Here is a 17,970-nt window from a genome sequence, read left to right on the forward strand (position 1 = left end):
GGCCCCTATAGCCTCTGGGGGGCCCCTAGAAACTCATGAAGCCCTTATAGGATCTAATGGGTTTCATAGGCCCTGGGGGGTCCCTATAGACTCTGGGGGGCCCCTAGGAACTCAGGGGGGCCCCTATAGCTCCTGGGGGCCCATATAGCCTCTGGAGGAGTCCTAGGAACTCAGGGGGCCCCTAGAAACTCATGAAGCCCCTAAAGACTCTAATGGGTTTTATAGGCCCTGGGGGGGCCCTATAGACTCTGGAGAGCCCCTAGGAACTCAGAGGGGCCCCTATAGCTCCTGGGGGCCCCTATAGCCTCTGGGGGGCATCTAGAAACTCATGAAGCCCTTATAGAATCTAATGGGTTTCATAGGCCCTGGGGGGCCCCTATAGACTCTGGAGGAGTCCTAGGAACTCTGGGGGGCATCTAGAAACTCATGAAGCCCCTAAAGACTCTAATGGGTTTTATAGGTCCTGGGGGGTCCCTATAGACTCTGGAGGGCCCCTAGGAACTCAGAGGGGCCCCTATAGCTCCTGGGGGCCCCTATAGCCCCTGGGGGGTGCCTAGAAACTCATGAAGCCCTTATAGAATCTAATGGGTTTTATAGGCCCTGGGGGGCCCCTATAGACTCTGGGGGGCCCCTAGGAACTCAGGGGGGCCCCTATAGGCTCCTGGGGGCCCCTATAGACTCTGGAGGAGTCCTAGGAACTCAGGGGCGCCCATAGAAACTTATGAAGCCCCTAAAGACTCTAATGGGTTTTATAGGCCCTGGGGGGCCCCTATAGGTTCTGGGGGGCCCTAGGAACTTGTGAAGCTCCTATAGACTGTAATGGGTTTTGTAGACCCTTGGGGGCCCCTATAGACTCTGCGGGCTGCTATAGACTCTGGGGGGGGCCCTATGGCTCCTGGGGGCCCCTATAGACTCACGGGAAAACTAAAAATTTGTGAAGCTCATATAGACTCTAATGGGTTTTATAGGCCCTGGGGGGCCCCTATAGACTCGGGGGGGGGGCCTAGAAACTCTGGGGGGCCCCTATAGACTTTGGGAGCTCCTATAGGCTCGTGAAAGCCCTATAGACTCTAAGGGGTTTTATAGCCCCTGGGGGGGCCCTATAGCTCCCAGGTCCCTATAGCTCCCGGGTCCCTATAGCACCCGCCTCTATAGCACCCATAGACCCCCCCCATAGCTCCCCCCCGGCCCCGGGAGCACCCGGATGTGGGCCCCGCCCGCCCCTCCCCCCACAGAGGCACCAGGCGGCTCCGTCCAATCCCGTTTATTGGGGGCGGGGCAATAAATAAGGGGGGGCGGGGCCTCCTCGTGCCGCCCCCCGGGGGAGGGGCGGCGGCGGCGGGGGCGGAGCCTCGGCAGCAGGGGCGGAGCCTCGCGGGTGGGTCTGGTGGGGGCAGGGCTGCCGCTGGCTCCTCCCCCCCTCCATGCGGGCGGGGGAGGAGGAGGGGGCGTGGCCTCGGCGCGGGGGCGTGGCCTCGGCGCGGGGGCGGGGTCAGGGCAGGCGGATCTCGGCGTACTCGGGGGGCTCCGGGGGGGCGGTGCGGCGCTCCGCCTGTGGCCACCGGCGCCTGTCACCTCGCTGCCACCCCCCTGTCACCCCCCTGTCACCCGTCACCCCCCCAAGTCACCCCCACGTCACCCGCTGTGTCCCCCCCCCGTCACCCGCCGGGGCACCCAACAGCCACCTGTGTCACCCCCCTCTGTCACTTGTCACCCCCTGTGTCACCTGTCACCCCCCCATGTCACCCATCACCCCCTGTGTCATCCGTCAGCCCCCCCCCACACCCAAACCCCCCCATGTCACCCGTCACCCCCCCATGTCACCCAGCACCCCCCAGTGTCACCCCCCCGGGTCAGCTGTCACCCTCCATGTCACCCTCACCCCTCACGTCACCCCCCGCAGCAACCCGTCACCCCCACTGTCACCCCCACTGTCACCCGTCCCCCCTGTGTCCCCCCCCCGCTGTCACCCGTCACTCCCTTCTCCCCCCCATGTCACCCGTCACCCCCCGGGTCACCTGTCACCCCCTCTTGTCACCCTCCACTGTCACCCGTCACCCCCCGTGTCCCCCCCGTGTCCCCCCCCCGCCCCCACCTGCCCGTTTCGGGGGTCTCCGCCGGGGCCGGGCGGGGGAGGGGCCTCGGGGCTGCCGGCCGCCTTCCTGCGGGGGGGGGGAGGGGGGGCTGCTCTGACCTCTGACCTCCATGACGTCACTGCCCCCCCACACCGTGACCCCACCCCCCCGTGTTGCCCCGCCCCTCCCGCGGTGACCCCGCCCCCCCGTGTCGCCCCTCCCGGGGGCGGGGCCTCCCGGGGGCGGGGGAGGGGCGTTGGATGGCCCGGGTGGGGGCGGGGCCTAACAGGGGTGGGGCCCCATGGGGGCGGGGCTCTGCGGGAGACGGGGGCGGGGCCCCCGGGGGGTGGGGCTTTGGGGCGGGGCCCACAGGAGGGGGGCGGGGCCTATGGGCAGGTCCCTTGGGGGTGTGTCCCACGGTGGGCAGGGCCTTTGATGGGCGTGGCCTTAAGGGGCGGGGCCTGGGGCAAGACCCCCGTTGGGGCGTGGCCTTAAGGGGCGTGGCCTCGGGCGAGGTCTTGGGGGCGTGTCCCACTGGGGCGTGGCCTCAAGGGACGGGGCCCTGGGTGTGTCCCCTCAGGGGCGTGTCCATTGGTGGGCGTGGCCTTACGGGGTGGGGTCCTGGGGGCGTGTCCCCCCAGGGGCGGGGCCTCGAGGGGGCGGGGCCCCGTGGGGCGGGGCCTTTTTGGGGCAGGGGCAGCTAGGAGCAGGGGGGTGAGTTCCGGGGGGTGTGTCCTTTGTGGGCGGGGCCTTTGTGGGTGGGGCACCGGGGGGCGGGGCCAGCTGGGAGCAGGGCCCAAAGGGACAGCACCATGGGGGGGGTGGGTCCCCAGGGGGGGGTGTCCTTTGGGGGCGGGGCCTGTGGGGGCGTGGCCTGCGTGGGCGGGGTCCCCGGGGGCGGGGCCTGCGTGGGCGGGGCCGCGGGGGGGCGGGGCTCACTTGCGGCGGCTCTGGCTGACGTAGCAGACGACGGCGATGACGACGGCGAAGGCCACCACGGCCCCCACCGGCCCCACCTTGGCCCACACCAGCCCGTCTGGGGGGGCGGCGGGGTGAGTCACCCCCCCGGGGGGCAGATCCCCCCCCCCGGGGGCGAGTAACCCCCCCCCGGGGGGCAACTAACCCCCCCCCGGGGCAGCCCCCAACCCCCGGAGCGCGGGAACCCAGCCCGGGAAATTCCCACGCCCGCCAACATGGCGGAAAGGGCGCAAAAGGGGGGCAAATCCCCCCCCCGGGGCACATTAACCCCCCCAGGGGCAAATTAACCCCCCCAGGGCTAAAACCCCCCCCGGGGGCAGCCCCAAAACCCTCCCGTGGGGGGCGCTGGAGCGTGGGAACCAACCCCAGGAAATTCCCACGCCCTCCAACATGGCGGAAAAGGCGCAAAAGGGGCCCAAATGCCCCCCCCAGGGGCAAATAACCCCCCCCGGGGCAAATTAACCCCCCCAGGGCTAAAACCCCCGTCAGGGGCAGCCCCAAAACCCTCCCGTGGGGGGCGCTGGGGCGTGGGAACCAACCCCAGGAAATTCCCACGCCCTCCAACATGGCGGAAAAGGCGCAAAAGGGGCCCAAATGCCCCCCCCCAGGGCCCAAATCCACCCCCCCAGGGGCAAATTAACCCCCCCAGGTCTAAAACCCCCCCCGGGGCAGCCCCCAACCCCTCCCGTGGGGGGCGCTGGAGCGTGGGAACAAACTCAAGGAAATTCCCACGCCCTCCAACATGGCGGAAAGGGGGCAGAAGGGGCCCAAATGCCCCCCCCCAGGGCCCAAATCCCCCCCCCAGGGGCAAATTAACCCCCCCAGGGCTAAAACCCCCGTCAGGGGCAGCCCCAAAACCCTCCCGTGGGGGGCGCTGGAGCGTGGGAACCAACCCCAGGAAATTCCCACGCCCTCCAACATGGCGGAAAAGGCGCAAAAGGGGCCCAAATGCCCCCCCAGGGCCCAAATCCCCCCCCCAGGGGCAAATTAACCCCCCCAGGGCTAAAACCCCCGTCAGGGGCAGCCCCCAACCCCTCCCGTGGGGGGCGCTGGGGCGTGGGAACCAACCCCAGGAAATTCCCACGCCCTCCAACATGGCGGAAAAGGCGCAGAAGGGGCCCAAATGCCCCCCCCAGGGCCCAAATCCCCCCCCCAGGGGCAAATTAACCCCCCCCCCGGGGCAAATTAACCCCCCCCCGGGCCGCACCGGGGTGGTGGAAGCGGAGCTGGCGGGCGGCGGCGCCGCGGGCGTTGCGGGCGGCGCAGAGCACGGCGAGCCGGGGCTCGAGGGCGTCGCGCAGCGTCAGCAGCGCCGTGACGGTGACGCCGCCGGGGGGGTTGTCGCCGCCGCCGCCGCCCCCCCTGTCCCCGTCCCCCCCGTCGCGGGTGCCCGGGGCGAAGGCGAAGGCGGCGGCGCCGGGGCCCACGGTGACGTTGCGGCTGGGCAGCTCGAAGGCCACGGCCGGGGGGGGGCTGGCGGCCACGGCGCACACGCACTGCACCGCCCCCCCCGCCGCCGTGCACCGCGACGCCGGCAGCACCACCGGGGCGACTGCGGCCCCCGTCAGCGCCTGCCCGGGGGGGCCCAGGCGGCCGCGGGGGGGCCCAGGAGTCCGGGGAGGGGGAGAGGGGGCCCAGGTGTCCGGGATGGGAGGGGGGGCCTAGGTGTCCGGGGAGGGGGAGAGGGGGCCCAGGAGTCCGGGGAGGGGGAGAGGGGGCCCAGGCGGCCGCGGGGGGCCCAGGAGTCCGGGGAGGGGGAGACCCAGGTGTCTGGGACAGGGAGGGGGGCCCAGGTGTCCGGGGAGGGGGAGGCCCAGGTGTCCGGGATGGGAGGGGGGGCCCAGGAGTCCGGGGAGGGGCCCAGGAGTCCAGGATGGGGAGAGGGGGCCCAGGAGTCCGGGGAGGGGGAGGCCCAGGTGTCCGGGGAGGGGGAGAGGGGGCCCAGGAGTCCGGGGAGGGGCCCAGGAGTCCGGGGAGGGGGAGGCCCAGGTGTCCGGGATGGGAGGGGGGGCCCAGGTGTCTGGGGGGGCCCAGGAGTCCGGGGAGGGGGAGAGGGGGCCCAGGAGTCCGGGATGGGGAGAGGGGGCCCAGGAGTCCGGGGGGGGCCAAGGTGTCTGGGACAGGGAGGGGGGCCCAGGCGTCCCAGATGGGGAGAGGGGGGCCCAGGTGTCTGGGAGGGGCCCAGGCATCCGGGAGGGGCCCAGGCATCCGGGGCAGGAGGAGCCCAGGTGTGTGGGACAAGAAGGGCCCAGGTGTCCAGGATAGGAAGGACCCAGGTGTCCAGGGCAGGAGGGGCCCAGGTGTCCGGGACAAGAAGGACCCGGGGCAGGAGGGGCCCAGGCATCCGGGGAAGAAGGGACCCAGGACAGGAGGGGCCCAGGCGTCCAGGACAGGAGGATCCTGGGACAGGAGGGACCGAGGTGTCCGGGGCAGGAGGGACCCAGGTGTCCGGGGCAGGAGGGGCCCAGGCGTCCGGGGCAAGAGGGGCCCAGGCGTCCGGGGGAGAAGGGACCCGGGACAGGAGGGGCCCAGGCGTCCGGGGGACACTCACACTCGACGGTGAGGTTGAAGGCGGTGGCGCGGCGCCCGTAGCGGTTCTCGGCCAGGCACAGGTACTCGCCGGCGTCCTCGGGGCGGGCGGCCGCCAGCTCCAGGGTCACGCGGGGCTCCGGGGCGGCCGCCACCACCCGCCCCCCCCGCAGCAGCCGCACCCACGGCGCCGGGTCGCCCTCGGCCCCGCAGGCCACCGCCGCCGCCTCCCCCGCCGCCACCACCGCCGAGCCGTTCACCACCGGCGCCCGCGGGGGGTCTGCGGCACCCGCGACTGTCACCCCCACGCCCGGCTGGCACCCGCACGGGCCGGCGCCGTGGGGCTCGGCGGCCCCCCGCGGCGGTCGGGGGGCCCAGGCGTCCGGGGGAGTGGGCCCAGGCGTCCGGGTGGCCTCCCACCCGAGGGGCTCAGGTGTCCGGGTGACCAGGGGCCCAGGCGTCCGGGTGGCTTCCCACCCGAGGGGCCCAGGCGTCCGGGTGACCAGGGGCCCAGGTGTCCGGGGGCCCAGGCGTCCGGGTGTCCTCCAACTCAAGGGGCCCAGGCGTCCGGGTGTCCTCCCATCCGAGGGGCCCAGGTGTCCGGGGAAACAGGGCCCAGGTGTCTGGGTGTCCTCCCACCCGAGGGGCCCAGGTATATGGGTGACCAGGGTCCCAAGCGTCCGGGTGACCAGGGGCCCAGGCGTCCGGGTGGCTTCCCACCCAAGGGGCCCAGGTGTCCGGGGGCCCAGGCGTCCAGGGGAGCGGGGACCCAGGTGTCCTCCCACCCGAGGGGCCCAGGCGTTCGGGCTCCTTCCCACCCCAGGGGCCCAGGTGTCCGAGTGCCGTCCCATCCAAGGGGCCCAGGCGTCCGGGTGTCCTCCCCCCAAGGGACCCAGGCGTCCGGGCTCCCCCCCCCTCCCCCCGCACCCGAGGGGCCCAGGCGTCCGGCGCCACTCACAGCGGACGCGGAGCTCGAGGGAGCGGTTGTGGCGGCCGTGGCGGTTCTCGGCGACGCAGACGTAGGTGCCGGCGTGGGCGGGGGCGGCGCGGGGCAGCCGCAGCGCCAGCCGCCCCCCCGCCGCCTCCCCCAGCAGCTGCCCGGCCCGCAGCCAGGCCAGGCGCGGAGGCGGCCGCCCCCCCGCCGCGCAGCCCAGCTCCACCGCCGCCCCCTCCACCGCCTCCGCCGGCCCCTCCACCGCCTCCACCTCCGGCGCGTCTGCGGGGGCACCGCCCGTCAGCCCCTGTCACCCGCTGTCACCCGCCCGTCACCCCTATGGCGCCCGCTGTCACCCCCCTGGCACCCGGTGTCGCCCCTGTGGCACCCAGCGTTGCCCCATGGCGCCCAATGTCACCCCTATGGTGCCCTCTCCATCATCTCCAGCTCTGCCGACTGTAGGGAACACCCCCTGTCACCCGCGTGTCACCTGGAGTCACCCCTATGGCGCCTGGGGTCACCCCTATGGTTCCCCTATGGCACCCAGCGTTGCCCTTATGGTGCCCAATGTCACCCCTATGGTGCCCTCTCCATCATCTCCAGCTCTGCCGACTGTAGGGAACACCCGCTGTCACCCGCGTGTCACCCGCAGTCACCCCTATGGCGCCTCTATGGTGCCCAGTGTCACCCCTGTGGCGCCCGGTGTCACCCCTCTGGTGCCCTCTCCATCATCTCCAGCTCTGCCGACTGTAGGGAACACCCTCTGTCACCCGCAGTCAGCCCCCTGGCACCCGGTGTCGCCCCTATGGCACCCAGCGTTGCCCTTATGGTGCCCAATGTCACCCTTATGGTGCCCTCTCCATCATCTCCAGCTCTGCTGACTGTAGGGAACACCCGCTGTCACCCACCCGTCACCCGCAGCCACCCCTATGGCGCCTCTATGGTGCCCAGTGTCACCCCTGTGGTGCCCAATGTCACCCCTCTGGTGCCCTCTCCATCATCTCCAGCTCTGCCGACTGTAGGGAACACCCGGTGTCACCCGGAGTCACGCCTACGGCACCCGGTGTCACCGCTATGGTGCCCCTGTGGCACCTGGTGTCACCCCTGTGCTGCCCTCTCCATCATCTGCATCTCTGCTGACTGTAGGGAACACCCTGTCACCCGGCGTCACCCCTATGGTGCCTGGTGTCACCCCTATGGTGCCCCTATGGCACCCAGCGTTGCCCCATGGTGCCCAATGTCACCCCTCTGGTGCCCTATCCATCATCTCCAGCTCTGCCGACTGTAGGGAACACCCGGTGTCACCCCTACGGCGCCTGGTGTCACCCCTATGGTGCCCCTATGGTGCCCTATCCATCATCTGCATCTCTGCCGACTGTAGGGAACACCCCCTGTCACCCGGTGTCACCCCTATGGTGCCCTATCCATCATCTCCAGCTCCACTGAGTGTAGGGAACACCCGTGTCACCCACGTGTCACCCATGTGTCACCTAGTGTCACCCGGTGTCACCCAACCGTCACCCCAGGCATCTGGGTGCCCTGACCAAAAAGGGGCCCCGGCGTCCCCCCCACCCCGCAGAGGGGCCCAGGTGTCCCCCCATCCCCCCCAAGGGGCCCCGGCGTCCCCCCATCCCCCAAGGGGCCCAGGCGTCCCCCTCCAACCCGAAGGGACCCCAGTGTCCCCCTCCAACCCCAAGGGGCCCAGGCGTCCTGCCCCACCCCAAGGGGCCCAGGCGTCCCCCCACCCCCCAAAGGGGCCCCAGCGTCCCCCTCCAACCCGAAGGGGCCCAGGCGTCCTGCCCTGCCCCAAGGGGCCCCGGCGTCCCCCCACCCCGCAGAGGGGCCCCGGCGTCCCCCTCCAACCCGAAGGGGCCCCGACGTCCTGCCCTGCCCCAAGGGGCCCAGGCGTCCCCCCACCCCACAGAGGGGCCCAGGTGTCCTGCCCTGCCCCAAGGGGCCCTGGCGTCCCCCCACCCCCTGAAGGGGCCCAGGCGTCCCCCTCCAGCCCGAAGGGACCCCAGTGTCCCCCTCCATCCCCAAAGGGGCCCAGGCGTCCCCCCACCCCGCAGAGGGGCCCAGGCGTCCTGCCCCGCCCCAAGGGGCCCAGGCGTCCCCCCATCCCCCAGGGGGCCCCAGCGTCCCCCTCCAACCCGAAGGGGCCCCGGCGTCCCCCCGCCCCTCCCAAGGGGCCCAGGCGTCCCCCCCATCCCCCAAGGGGCCCCGGCGTCCCCCCACCCCCCACAGGGGCCCCGGCGTCCCCCTCCAACCCGAAGGGACCCCAGCGTCCCCCTCCATCCCCAAAGGGGCCCAGGCGTCCTGCCCCGCCCCAAGGGGCCCCGGCGTCCCCCCACCCTGCAGAGGGGCCCCGGCGTCCCCCTCCAACCCGAAGGGGCCCAGGTGTCCTGCCCTGCCCCAAGGGGCCCCGGCGTCCCCCTCCAACCCGAAGGGGCCCAGGCGTCCTGCCCCGCCCCAAGGGGCCCCGGCGTCCCGCCACCCCCCAAGGGGCCCCGGCGTCCGGGCCTCACACTGCACGTCGAGGGCGACGGCGGCCTCGAAGGCCAGGCTGGCGTTGGCGAAGGCGGCGCGGCAGGCGAGGCGGCGGCCGGCGTCGGCGGGCCGGGGCCGGAAGCGGAGGCGGGCGACGAGGGCGCGGGAGCCGCCGGGCCCCTCCTCGGGCCGGGCCGCCGCCGCCGCCGCCCCCGGCAGCCCCTCGGCGCCCGCCCAGCCCAGCGTCGGCCCCAGCCCCGGGCAGTTGTCGGGCACCCGGCACGTGGCCTCCGCCTCGGCGCCCGCCACCAGCTCCGCCGGCAGCTCCAGGCTGGGCTCCGCTGCGGGGGGGAAAGGGCCCAGGCGTCCGGGCCCCCGGGGACGCTCAGTGTCTATAGGCACCAAGGGGGCCCAGGCGTCCGGGCCCCCGAGATACTCAGTGTCCCCAGGCTCTGAAAGGGCCCAGGCGTCCGGGCCCCCAGGACGCTCAGTGTCCCCAGGCACCAAGGGGCCCAGGCGTCCAGGCCCCCGGGATGCTCAGTGTCTATAGGCACCGAGGGGCCCAGGCGTCCGGGCCCCGGGACCCTCAGTGTCCCCAGGCACCAAAGGGGCCCAGGCGTCCGGGCCCCCAGGACGCTCAGTGTCTATAGGCTCCGAGGGGCCCAGGCGTCCGGGCCCCCGGGGACGTTCAGTGTCTATGGGCACCGAGGGGCCCAGGCGTCCGGGCCCCCTGAGATACTCAGTGTCCCCAGGCTCTGAAAGGGCCCAGGCGTCCGGGCCCCCAGGACGCTCAGTGTCTACAGGCACCAAGGGGCCCAGGCGTCCGGGTCCCACATGCACATCCCCACTGTGAACCCACCCATGTGCACCTAAGGGGCCCAGGCGTCCGGGCCCCCGGGGACGTTCAGTGTCTATAGGCTCCGAGGGGCCCAGGCGTCCGGGCCCCCGAGATACTCAGTGTCCCCAGGCACCAAAGGGGCCCAGGCGTCCGGGCCCCCGGGGACGTTCAGTGTCTATAGGCTCCGAGGGGCCCAGGCGTCCGGGCCCCCGAGATACTCAGTGTCCCCAGGCACCAAAGGGGCCCAGGTGTCCGGGCCCCCAGGATGCTCAGTGTCCCCAGGCTCCGAGGGGCCCAGGCGTCCGGGCCCCCGGGGACGCTCAGTGTCTATAGGCTCCGAGGGGCCCAGGCGTCCGGGTTCCCACCACTAAGCACCAAAGGGGCCCAGGTGTCCAGGCCGCGGAGACACCCAGAGCCCCCAGGCACCAAGGGGCCCAGGCGTCCGGGTCCCAGAGACGCTCAGTGTCCCCAGGCTCTGTGGGGGCCCAGGCGTCCGGGCCCCCAAGACTCTCAGGTGGGACCTCCACCCCCATGGGACCTCCTCCAGGCGGGACCTTCTCCATCATGGACCTTCTCCCCCATGGGACCTTCTCCCCCATGGGACCTTCTCCCCCATGGGACCTTCTCCATCATGGATCTTCTCCCCCGTGGGACCTTCTCCCCCATGGGACCTCCTCCATCATGGATCTTCTCCCCCACGGGACCTCCCCCATGGGACCTCCTCCCCCATGGGACCTCCTCCATCATGGATCTTCTCCCCCATGGGACATCCTCCATCATGGATCTTTTCCCCCATGGGACTTCCACCCCCATGGGACCTCCTCCCCCATGGGACCTTCTCCATCGCGGACCTTCTCCCCCGTGGGACCTCCCCCCTTGTGGACCTCCTCCTCCATGGGACCTCCAGCCCCACGGGACCTCCTCCGCGGGACCCGCCCCCCGTCCCCCGCTCACCGGTGACCTCCAGCGTGGCGTGCTCCGAGAAGCTGTACTGGTTGTAGCCGCCCAGGTCGCCGCGGAAGTAGTAGCGGCCGGCGAGCTCGGGGCTGAGGCCGGTGAGCAGCAGCGAGCAGTCGCGGGCGGCCGGCGGCCCCAGCAGCCGGGCCCGGCCCTGGAAGCTCTCGTGGACGGGGCCGCCGGGCCGCGAGCGGGCCACCACCGGCGGGTAGCTCTTGGGGTAGGGGCTGCCGAAGTACCAGAGGCCGTGGACGGCCGCCGGCCGCAGCTCCTCGGGGTAGTCGAAGCGGCACGGCAGCAGCACGCAGGTCCCTTCCAGGCCGGCGATGGACGGCGGCATCCAGGCGGCCCAGGGGCCCCCGGCGGCGGCTGCGGGGCGAGGGAGGGACGCGGGTGACGGGGACGTCACCGCCGCCGTCATGGCCGCCGGGGGCCCCGCGGGGGGAAATGGTGGTGGTTATGGGCTCTGGGGAGGCTGCAGACACCGTAGGTGACATTGGCTCAATGGGGACATCATGGACCTTGTGGATCCACCATGGACCTCTTGGACCCGTCATGGACGTCATGGACCCACCATGGACGTCATGGACCCAACATGGACATCATGGACCCAACATGGATGTTATGGACCCAACATGGACGTCATGGATCCAACATGGATGTCATGGACCCAACATGGATGTCATGGACCCAACATAGCCGCCGGGGGCCCCGCGGGGGGAAATGGTGGTGGTTATGGGTGCTGGGGACACCACAGACACCGTAGGTGACATTGGATCGCTGGTGGCATCATTGACCTCATGGACCCAACATGGACGTCATGGACCCAACATGGACGTCATGGACCCAACATGGCCGCCGGGGGCCCCGCGGGGGGAAATGGTGGTGGTTATGGGCTCTGGGGAGGCCACAGACACCGTAGGTGACATTGGCTCAATGGGGACATCATGGACCTTGTGGATCCACCATGGACGTCATGGACCCAACACGGACGTCATGGACCCATCATGGCCGCCGGGGGCCCCGCGGGGGGAAATGGTGGTGGTTATGGGCTCTGGGGACACCACAGACACCGTAGGTGACATTGGATTGCTGGTGACGTCATTGACCTCATGGACCCACCATGGACCTCATGGACCCACCATGGACGTCATGGACCCAACACGGACGTCATGGACCCAACATGGATGTCATGGACCCATCATGGCCGCCGGGGGCCCCGCGGGGGGAAATGGTGGTGGTTATGGGCTCTGGGGACACCACAGACACCGTAGGTGACATTGGCTCAATGGGGACATCATGGACCTTGTGGATCCACCATGGACGTCATGGCCCCACCATGGACGTCATGGACCCAACATGGACGTCATGGACCCAACATGGCCGCCGGGGGCCCCACGGGGGGAAATGGTGGTCGTTATGGGTGCTGGGGACACCACAGACACCGTAGGTGACATTGGATCGCTGGTGGCATCATTGACCTCATGGACCCAACATGGACCTCATGGATCCACCATGGACGTCATGGACCCAACATGGATGTCATGGACCCAACACGGACCTCATGGACCCACCATGGACCTCATGGACCCATCATGGCCGCCAGGGGCCCCGCGGGGGGAAATGGTGGTGGTTATGGGCTCTGGGGAGGCCACAGACACCGTAGGTGACATTGGCTCAATGGGGACATCATGGACCTTGTGGATCCACCATGGACGTCATGGACCCAACACGGACGTCATGGACCCATCATGGCCGCCGGGGGCCCCGCGGGGGGAAATGGTGGTCATTATGGGCGCTGGGGAGGCCACAGACACCGTAGGTGACATTGGATCGCTGGTGACGTCATTGACCTCATGGACCCACCATGGACCTCATGGACCCACCATGGACGTCATGGACCCAACACGGACGTCATGGACCCAACATGGATGTCATGGACCCATCATGGCCGCCGGGGGCCCCGCGGGGGGAAATGGTGGTGGTTATGGGCTCTGGGGACACCACAGACACCGTAGGTGACATTGGCTCAATGGGGACATCATGGACCTTGTGGATCCACCATGGACGTCATGGCCCCACCATGGACGTCATGGACCCAACATGGACGTCATGGACCCAACATGGCCGCCGGGGGCCCCACGGGGGGAAATGGTGGTCGTTATGGGTGCTGGGGACACCACAGACACCGTAGGTGACATTGGATCGCTGGTGGCATCATTGACCTCATGGACCCAACATGGACCTCATGGATCCACCATGGACGTCATGGACCCAACATGGATGTCATGGACCCAACACGGACCTCATGGACCCACCATGGACCTCATGGACCCATCATGGCCGCCAGGGGCCCCGCGGGGGGAAATGGTGGTGGTTATGGGCTCTGGGGAGGCCACAGACACCGTAGGTGACATTGGCTCAATGGGGACATCATGGACCTTGTGGATCCACCATGGACGTCATGGACCCAACACGGACGTCATGGACCCATCATGGCCGCCGGGGGCCCCGCGGGGGGAAATGGTGGTCATTATGGGCGCTGGGGAGGCCACAGACACCGTAGGTGACATTGGATCGCTGGTGACGTCATTGACCTCATGGACCCACCATGGACCTCATGGACCCACCATGGACGTCATGGACCCAACACGGACGTCATGGACCCAACATGGATGTCATGGACCCATCATGGCCGCCGGGGGCCCCGCGGGGGGAAATGGTGGTGGTTATGGGCTCTGGGGACACCACAGACACCGTAGGTGACATTGGCTCAATGGGGACATCATGGACCTTGTGGATCCACCATGGACGTCATGGCCCCACCATGGACGTCATGGACCCAACATGGACGTCATGGACCCAACATGGCCGCCGGGGGCCCCACGGGGGGAAATGGTGGTCGTTATGGGTGCTGGGGACACCACAGACACCGTAGGTGACATTGGATCGCTGGTGGCATCATTGACCTCATGGACCCAACATGGACCTCATGGATCCACCATGGACGTCATGGACCCAACATGGATGTCATGGACCCAACACGGACCTCATGGACCCACCATGGACCTCATGGACCCATCATGGCCGCCAGGGGCCCCGCGGGGGGAAATGGTGGTGGTTATGGGCTCTGGGGACACCACAGACACCGTAGGTGACATTGGCTCAATGGGGACATCATGGACCTCATGGACCCACCATGGATGTCATGGACCCCCCCATGGTCCCACGGCCCCCCCAGCCCCCCCGGCTGGTACCTGGCAGCAGCAGCAGCAGCGGTGGCAGGACCCCGGCGAGGCTCATGGTCGGGGACCTGGGTCACAGGGAGGGTCACTGTCCCCCATGTCCCCCATGTCCCTCCATGTCCCTCCATGTCCCCCCATGTCCCTCCATGTCCCCCATGTCCCCCATGTCCCCCATGTCCCCCCATGTCCCCCATGTCCCCCATGTCCCCCATGTCCCCCCATGTCCCCCATGTCCCTCCATGTCCCCCCATGTCCCTCCATGTCCCCCATGTCCCCCATGTCCCTCCATGTCCCTCCATGTCCCTCCATGTCCCCCATGTCCCCCATGTCCCCCCATGTCCCTCCATGTCCCCCATGTCCCTCCATGTCCCTCCATGTCCCCCATGTCCCCCCATGTCCCCCATGTCCCTCCATGTCCCCCCATGTCCCCCATGTCCCTCCATGTCCCTCCATGTCCCTCCATGTCCCCCATGTCCCCCATGTCCCCCCATGTCCCTCCATGTCCCCCCATGTCCCTCCATGTCCCTCCATGTCCCCCATGTCCCCCATGTCCCCCCATGTCCCCCCATGTCCCTCCATGTCCCCCCATGTCCCTCCATGTCCCTCCATGTCCCTCCATGTCCCCCATGTCCCCCATGTCCCCCCATGTCCCTCCATGTCCCTCCATGTCCCCCATGTCCCCCCATGTCCCTCCATGTCCCCCCATGTCCCCCATGTCCCTCCATGTCCCTCCATGTCCCCCCATGTCCCCCATGTCCCCCATGTCCCTCCATGTCCCTCCATGTCCCCCCATGTCCCTCCATGTCCCCCCATGTCCCCCATGTCCCTCCATGTCCCTCCATGTCCCCCCATGTCCCCCCATGTCCCTCCATGACCCCCATGTCCCCCATGTCCCCCCATGTCCCTCCATGTCCCTCCATGTCCCCCATGTCCCTCCATGACCCCCATGTCCCCCATGTCCCCCCATGTCCCCCATGTCCCCCATGTCCCTCCATGTCCCCCCATGTGCCTCCATGTCCCTCCATGTCCCTCCATGTCCCCCCATGTCCCCCATGTCCCTCCATGTCCCCCCATGTCCCCCATGTCCCCCATGTCCCTCCATGTCCCCCCATGTGCCTCCATGTCCCCCCATGTCCCTCCATGTCCCTCCATGTCCCCCATGTCCCTCCATGACCCCCATGTCCCCCATGTCCCCCCATGTCCCCCATGTCCCCCATGTCCCCCCATGTCCCCCATGTGCCTCCATGTCCCTCCATGTCCCTCCATGTCCCCCCATGTCCCTCCATGTCCCTCCATGTCCCCCATGTCCCCCATGTCCCCCATGTCCCTCCATGTCCCCCCATGTCCCCCATGTCCCCCCATGTCCCTCCATGTCCCCCATGTCCCCCCATGTCCCCCCATGTCCCCCATGTCCCTCCATGTCCCCCATGTCCCCCCTTGTCCCCAATGTCCTCCCCGGTCCCAGGCAGTGCCGGGTGGGGGGTGGGCAACAGCATGAGGCCCCTCCCGGACTCCTGGGCCCCCAACCTGCCCCGGACGCCTGGGCCCCCGGCGCCCACCCGGACACCTGGGCCCCCCAGGGCCGGGGGAGGGAGCGGCGCCCGGACGCCTGGGCCCCTCCCGCGTCCCCGCCGGGGGTCACGGCCCGGCCGGATTCCTCGCGTGCCGGCGGCTCCCCCACGGCCCGGGACAAAGGGCCTGTGTGCGCCCGGACGCCTGGGCCCCTCCCGGACGCCTGGGCCCCTCCCGGACGCCTGGGTCCTTCCCGGACACCTGGGCCCCTTTCTGGATCCCTGGGTCTCACCCGGATGCCTGGGCCCCTCTCGGACGCCTGGGTCCCTCCCGGACACCTGGGCCCCCCCGGACGCCTGGGCCCCGGGGCCCTAGGGTGGCCACGTGCCCCCCCCACCGTGCTCCAGGGGCCCAGGCGTCCGGGAGGGGCCCAGGCGTCCGGGTGTGTTTGTGGAGGCCACTTGGCCCCATAGAGCATCCTCGAAGCAGCCCCCCCCCCCACCCGGAAGCCTGGGCCCCGGGGGCGGGGGGGGGGGGGCGGGGCGGCACCCGGACGCCTGGGCCCCCGCGGCAGCCGGCTCTGTCCCCGCCTGGCGCCGGCGCCACAAGGGGACGTTTGTCCGGGCTGATGTCACCGCCGGGGGGGGGGGGGAAGGGGGGGCACCCGGACACCTGGGCCCCTGGGGCTGCGCCACCCGGCTCAGCCCGGCCCCCACCCCCCCACCAGGGGCCCAGGCGTCCGGGACCCCATCACCCCCCTCCCCAATGTCCCCAAGGGGCCCAGGCATCCGGGGACCCCATCACCCCCCCCCAGCATCCCCAGAGGGCCCAGGCGTCCGGGGCTCTGCCCTCCCCCCCCCCCACAAGGGGCCCAGGCCTCCGGGGACCCCAATCACCTCCCAGTATCCCCAGGGGGCCCAGGCGTCCGGGACCCCCCCATCACCCCCAACATCCCCAGGGGGCCCAGGCGTCCGGGACCCCCCCCATACCGTGGTGCCGGCACTGCCTTGAGGGGCCCAGGCGTCCGGGGACCCCCATCACTCCCCCAGCATCCCCAGGGGGCCCAGGCATCCGGGCTGCCCCCCCAACAAGGGGCCCAGGAGTCCAGGACCCCCCATCCTCCCCCATCCCCAAGGGGCCCAGGCGTCCGGGCTGCCCCCCCAGCAAGGGGCCCAGGAGTCCGGGACCCCCCATCACCCCCCATCCACAAGGGGCCCAGGCGTCCGGGCTGCCCCCCATCACCCCCCATCCCCAAGGGGCCCAGGAGTCCGGGACCCCCCATCACCTCCCCCCCAAGGGGCCCAGGAGTCCGGGACCCCCCGTCACCCCCCAGCATCCCTGGGGGGCCCAGGAATCTGGGCTGCCCCCCCCACCCCAAGGGGCCCAGGCGTCCGGGCCCCCCCCCCGTACCGCGGTGCCGGCGCTGCCCCGAGGGACCCAGGCGTCCGGGCCGGCGGCGGGGGCCGAGTGTGAGGGCGGGGGGACGGCGGCCGCTATGTACCGGGGCGGGGGAGGGGGCAGGGCCACCCATGGGAGCCTGCGTGGCCCCCCCGGACGCCTGGGCCCCTCCCGGACGCCTGGGCCCTGCCTGCACGCTCGGGTGCCGCCCGGACGCCTGGGCCCCTCCTGGATGTGATGGTTCCCCCCGGACGCCTGGGCCCTTCACGGACGCCTGGGACCCTCTCGGACACCTGGGCCCACCCGGACGCCTGGGCCCCTCCTGGATGTGATGGTCCCCCCCGGACGCCTGGGCCCTTCATGGACGCCTGGGACCCTCTCGGACACCTGGGCCCACCCGGACGCCTGGGCCCCTCCCGGACATCTGAGTCCCCTCAGACTCCTGGGCCCCTCCCGGACGCCTGGGCCCTTCCCGGACACCTGGGCCCCTCCCGGATGCCTGGGACCCTCCGGACGCCTGGATCTTCCCGGACTCCTGGGCCCCTCCTGGATGCCTGGGCCCCCCGGACCCCTCCCGGACGCCTGGGCCCCTCTCGGACACCTGGGTCCCTTCCCGGATGCCTGGGCCCCCCCGGTGACCTGGGTCCCTGGGTCCCTCTGTGGGGTCATGACTCCACTCCTACCCCCCCCCCCCGGATGCCTGGGCCCCTCCCGGACGCCTGGGCCCTTTCCCCTCCCCCCACGCGGCCACGCACCCGGGCACAAAGGGGCTCTTGTCCTGCCGGGGGGGGGGGGGGAGGTGGCACCAGCCACCCCCAACAATCGCCCCATTGACCCGGACGCCTGGGCCCCTCCGTGCCCAGACACCTGGGTCCCCGTGGGGGTGGGGCACCCCCCCCCCCCGTCCAGCGCCCCTGCTGGTTGCCCTGGGGGCAGCGGCCAGGTCGGAAAGGGAGTTTCACCGTTTCTGGGTGGTTTTGCCCCAAAATGCTGCCCCCAGCCTCCACTTTGGGGCCA

At 70.6% G+C, this 17,970-nt stretch overlaps 1 protein-coding gene across 2 annotated transcripts; it reads right to left on the reverse strand.

Annotated features, from left to right (window-relative positions):
• Positions 1-1,399: 1,399 nt before the first annotated feature.
• On the reverse strand, positions 1,400-17,018 carry MAG (myelin associated glycoprotein). Of its 2 annotated transcripts, XM_064503512.1 has the most exons (10): positions 16,966-17,018; positions 14,056-14,111; positions 10,796-11,167; positions 9,042-9,344; positions 6,541-6,798; positions 5,605-5,862; positions 4,261-4,605; positions 3,015-3,111; positions 2,096-2,162; positions 1,400-1,552 (listed from the first exon to the last, which is right to left on the reverse strand). In XM_064503512.1, the coding sequence occupies exons 2-10, from the start codon at positions 14,099-14,101 to the stop codon at positions 1,493-1,495; spliced, it is 1,806 nt and encodes a 601-aa protein (XP_064359582.1). In that variant the 5' UTR covers positions 14,102-14,111; positions 16,966-17,018; the 3' UTR covers positions 1,400-1,492. The 2 variants fall into 2 exon arrangements, with proteins under 2 accessions (XP_064359582.1, XP_064359581.1); XM_064503511.1 differs by lacking the exons at positions 1,400-1,552; positions 2,096-2,162; positions 3,015-3,111; positions 4,261-4,605 and having other exon boundaries at positions 4,612-5,862.
• Positions 17,019-17,970: the final 952 nt, after the last annotated feature.

This window comes from Dromaius novaehollandiae, chromosome 38 (assembly GCF_036370855.1).
Source record: "Dromaius novaehollandiae isolate bDroNov1 chromosome 38, bDroNov1.hap1, whole genome shotgun sequence".
Taxonomy (NCBI): domain Eukaryota; kingdom Metazoa; phylum Chordata; class Aves; order Casuariiformes; family Dromaiidae; genus Dromaius; species Dromaius novaehollandiae.

Bases quoted from the DNA above. Each gene is read 5' to 3' on its own strand.
- MAG (XM_064503511.1), bottom strand. From the start codon at position 14,101: ATGAGCCTCGCCGGGGTCCTGCCACCGCTGCTGCTGCTGCTGCCAG. The intron at 11,168-14,055 runs GTACCAGCCGGG...CTCGCCCCGCAG, and splicing joins GCTGCTGCTGCTGCTGCCAG to CCGCCGCCGGGGGCCCCTGG. The intron at 9,345-10,795 runs GTGAGCGGGGGA...TCCCCCCCGCAG, and splicing joins CGCCACGCTGGAGGTCACCG to CGGAGCCCAGCCTGGAGCTG.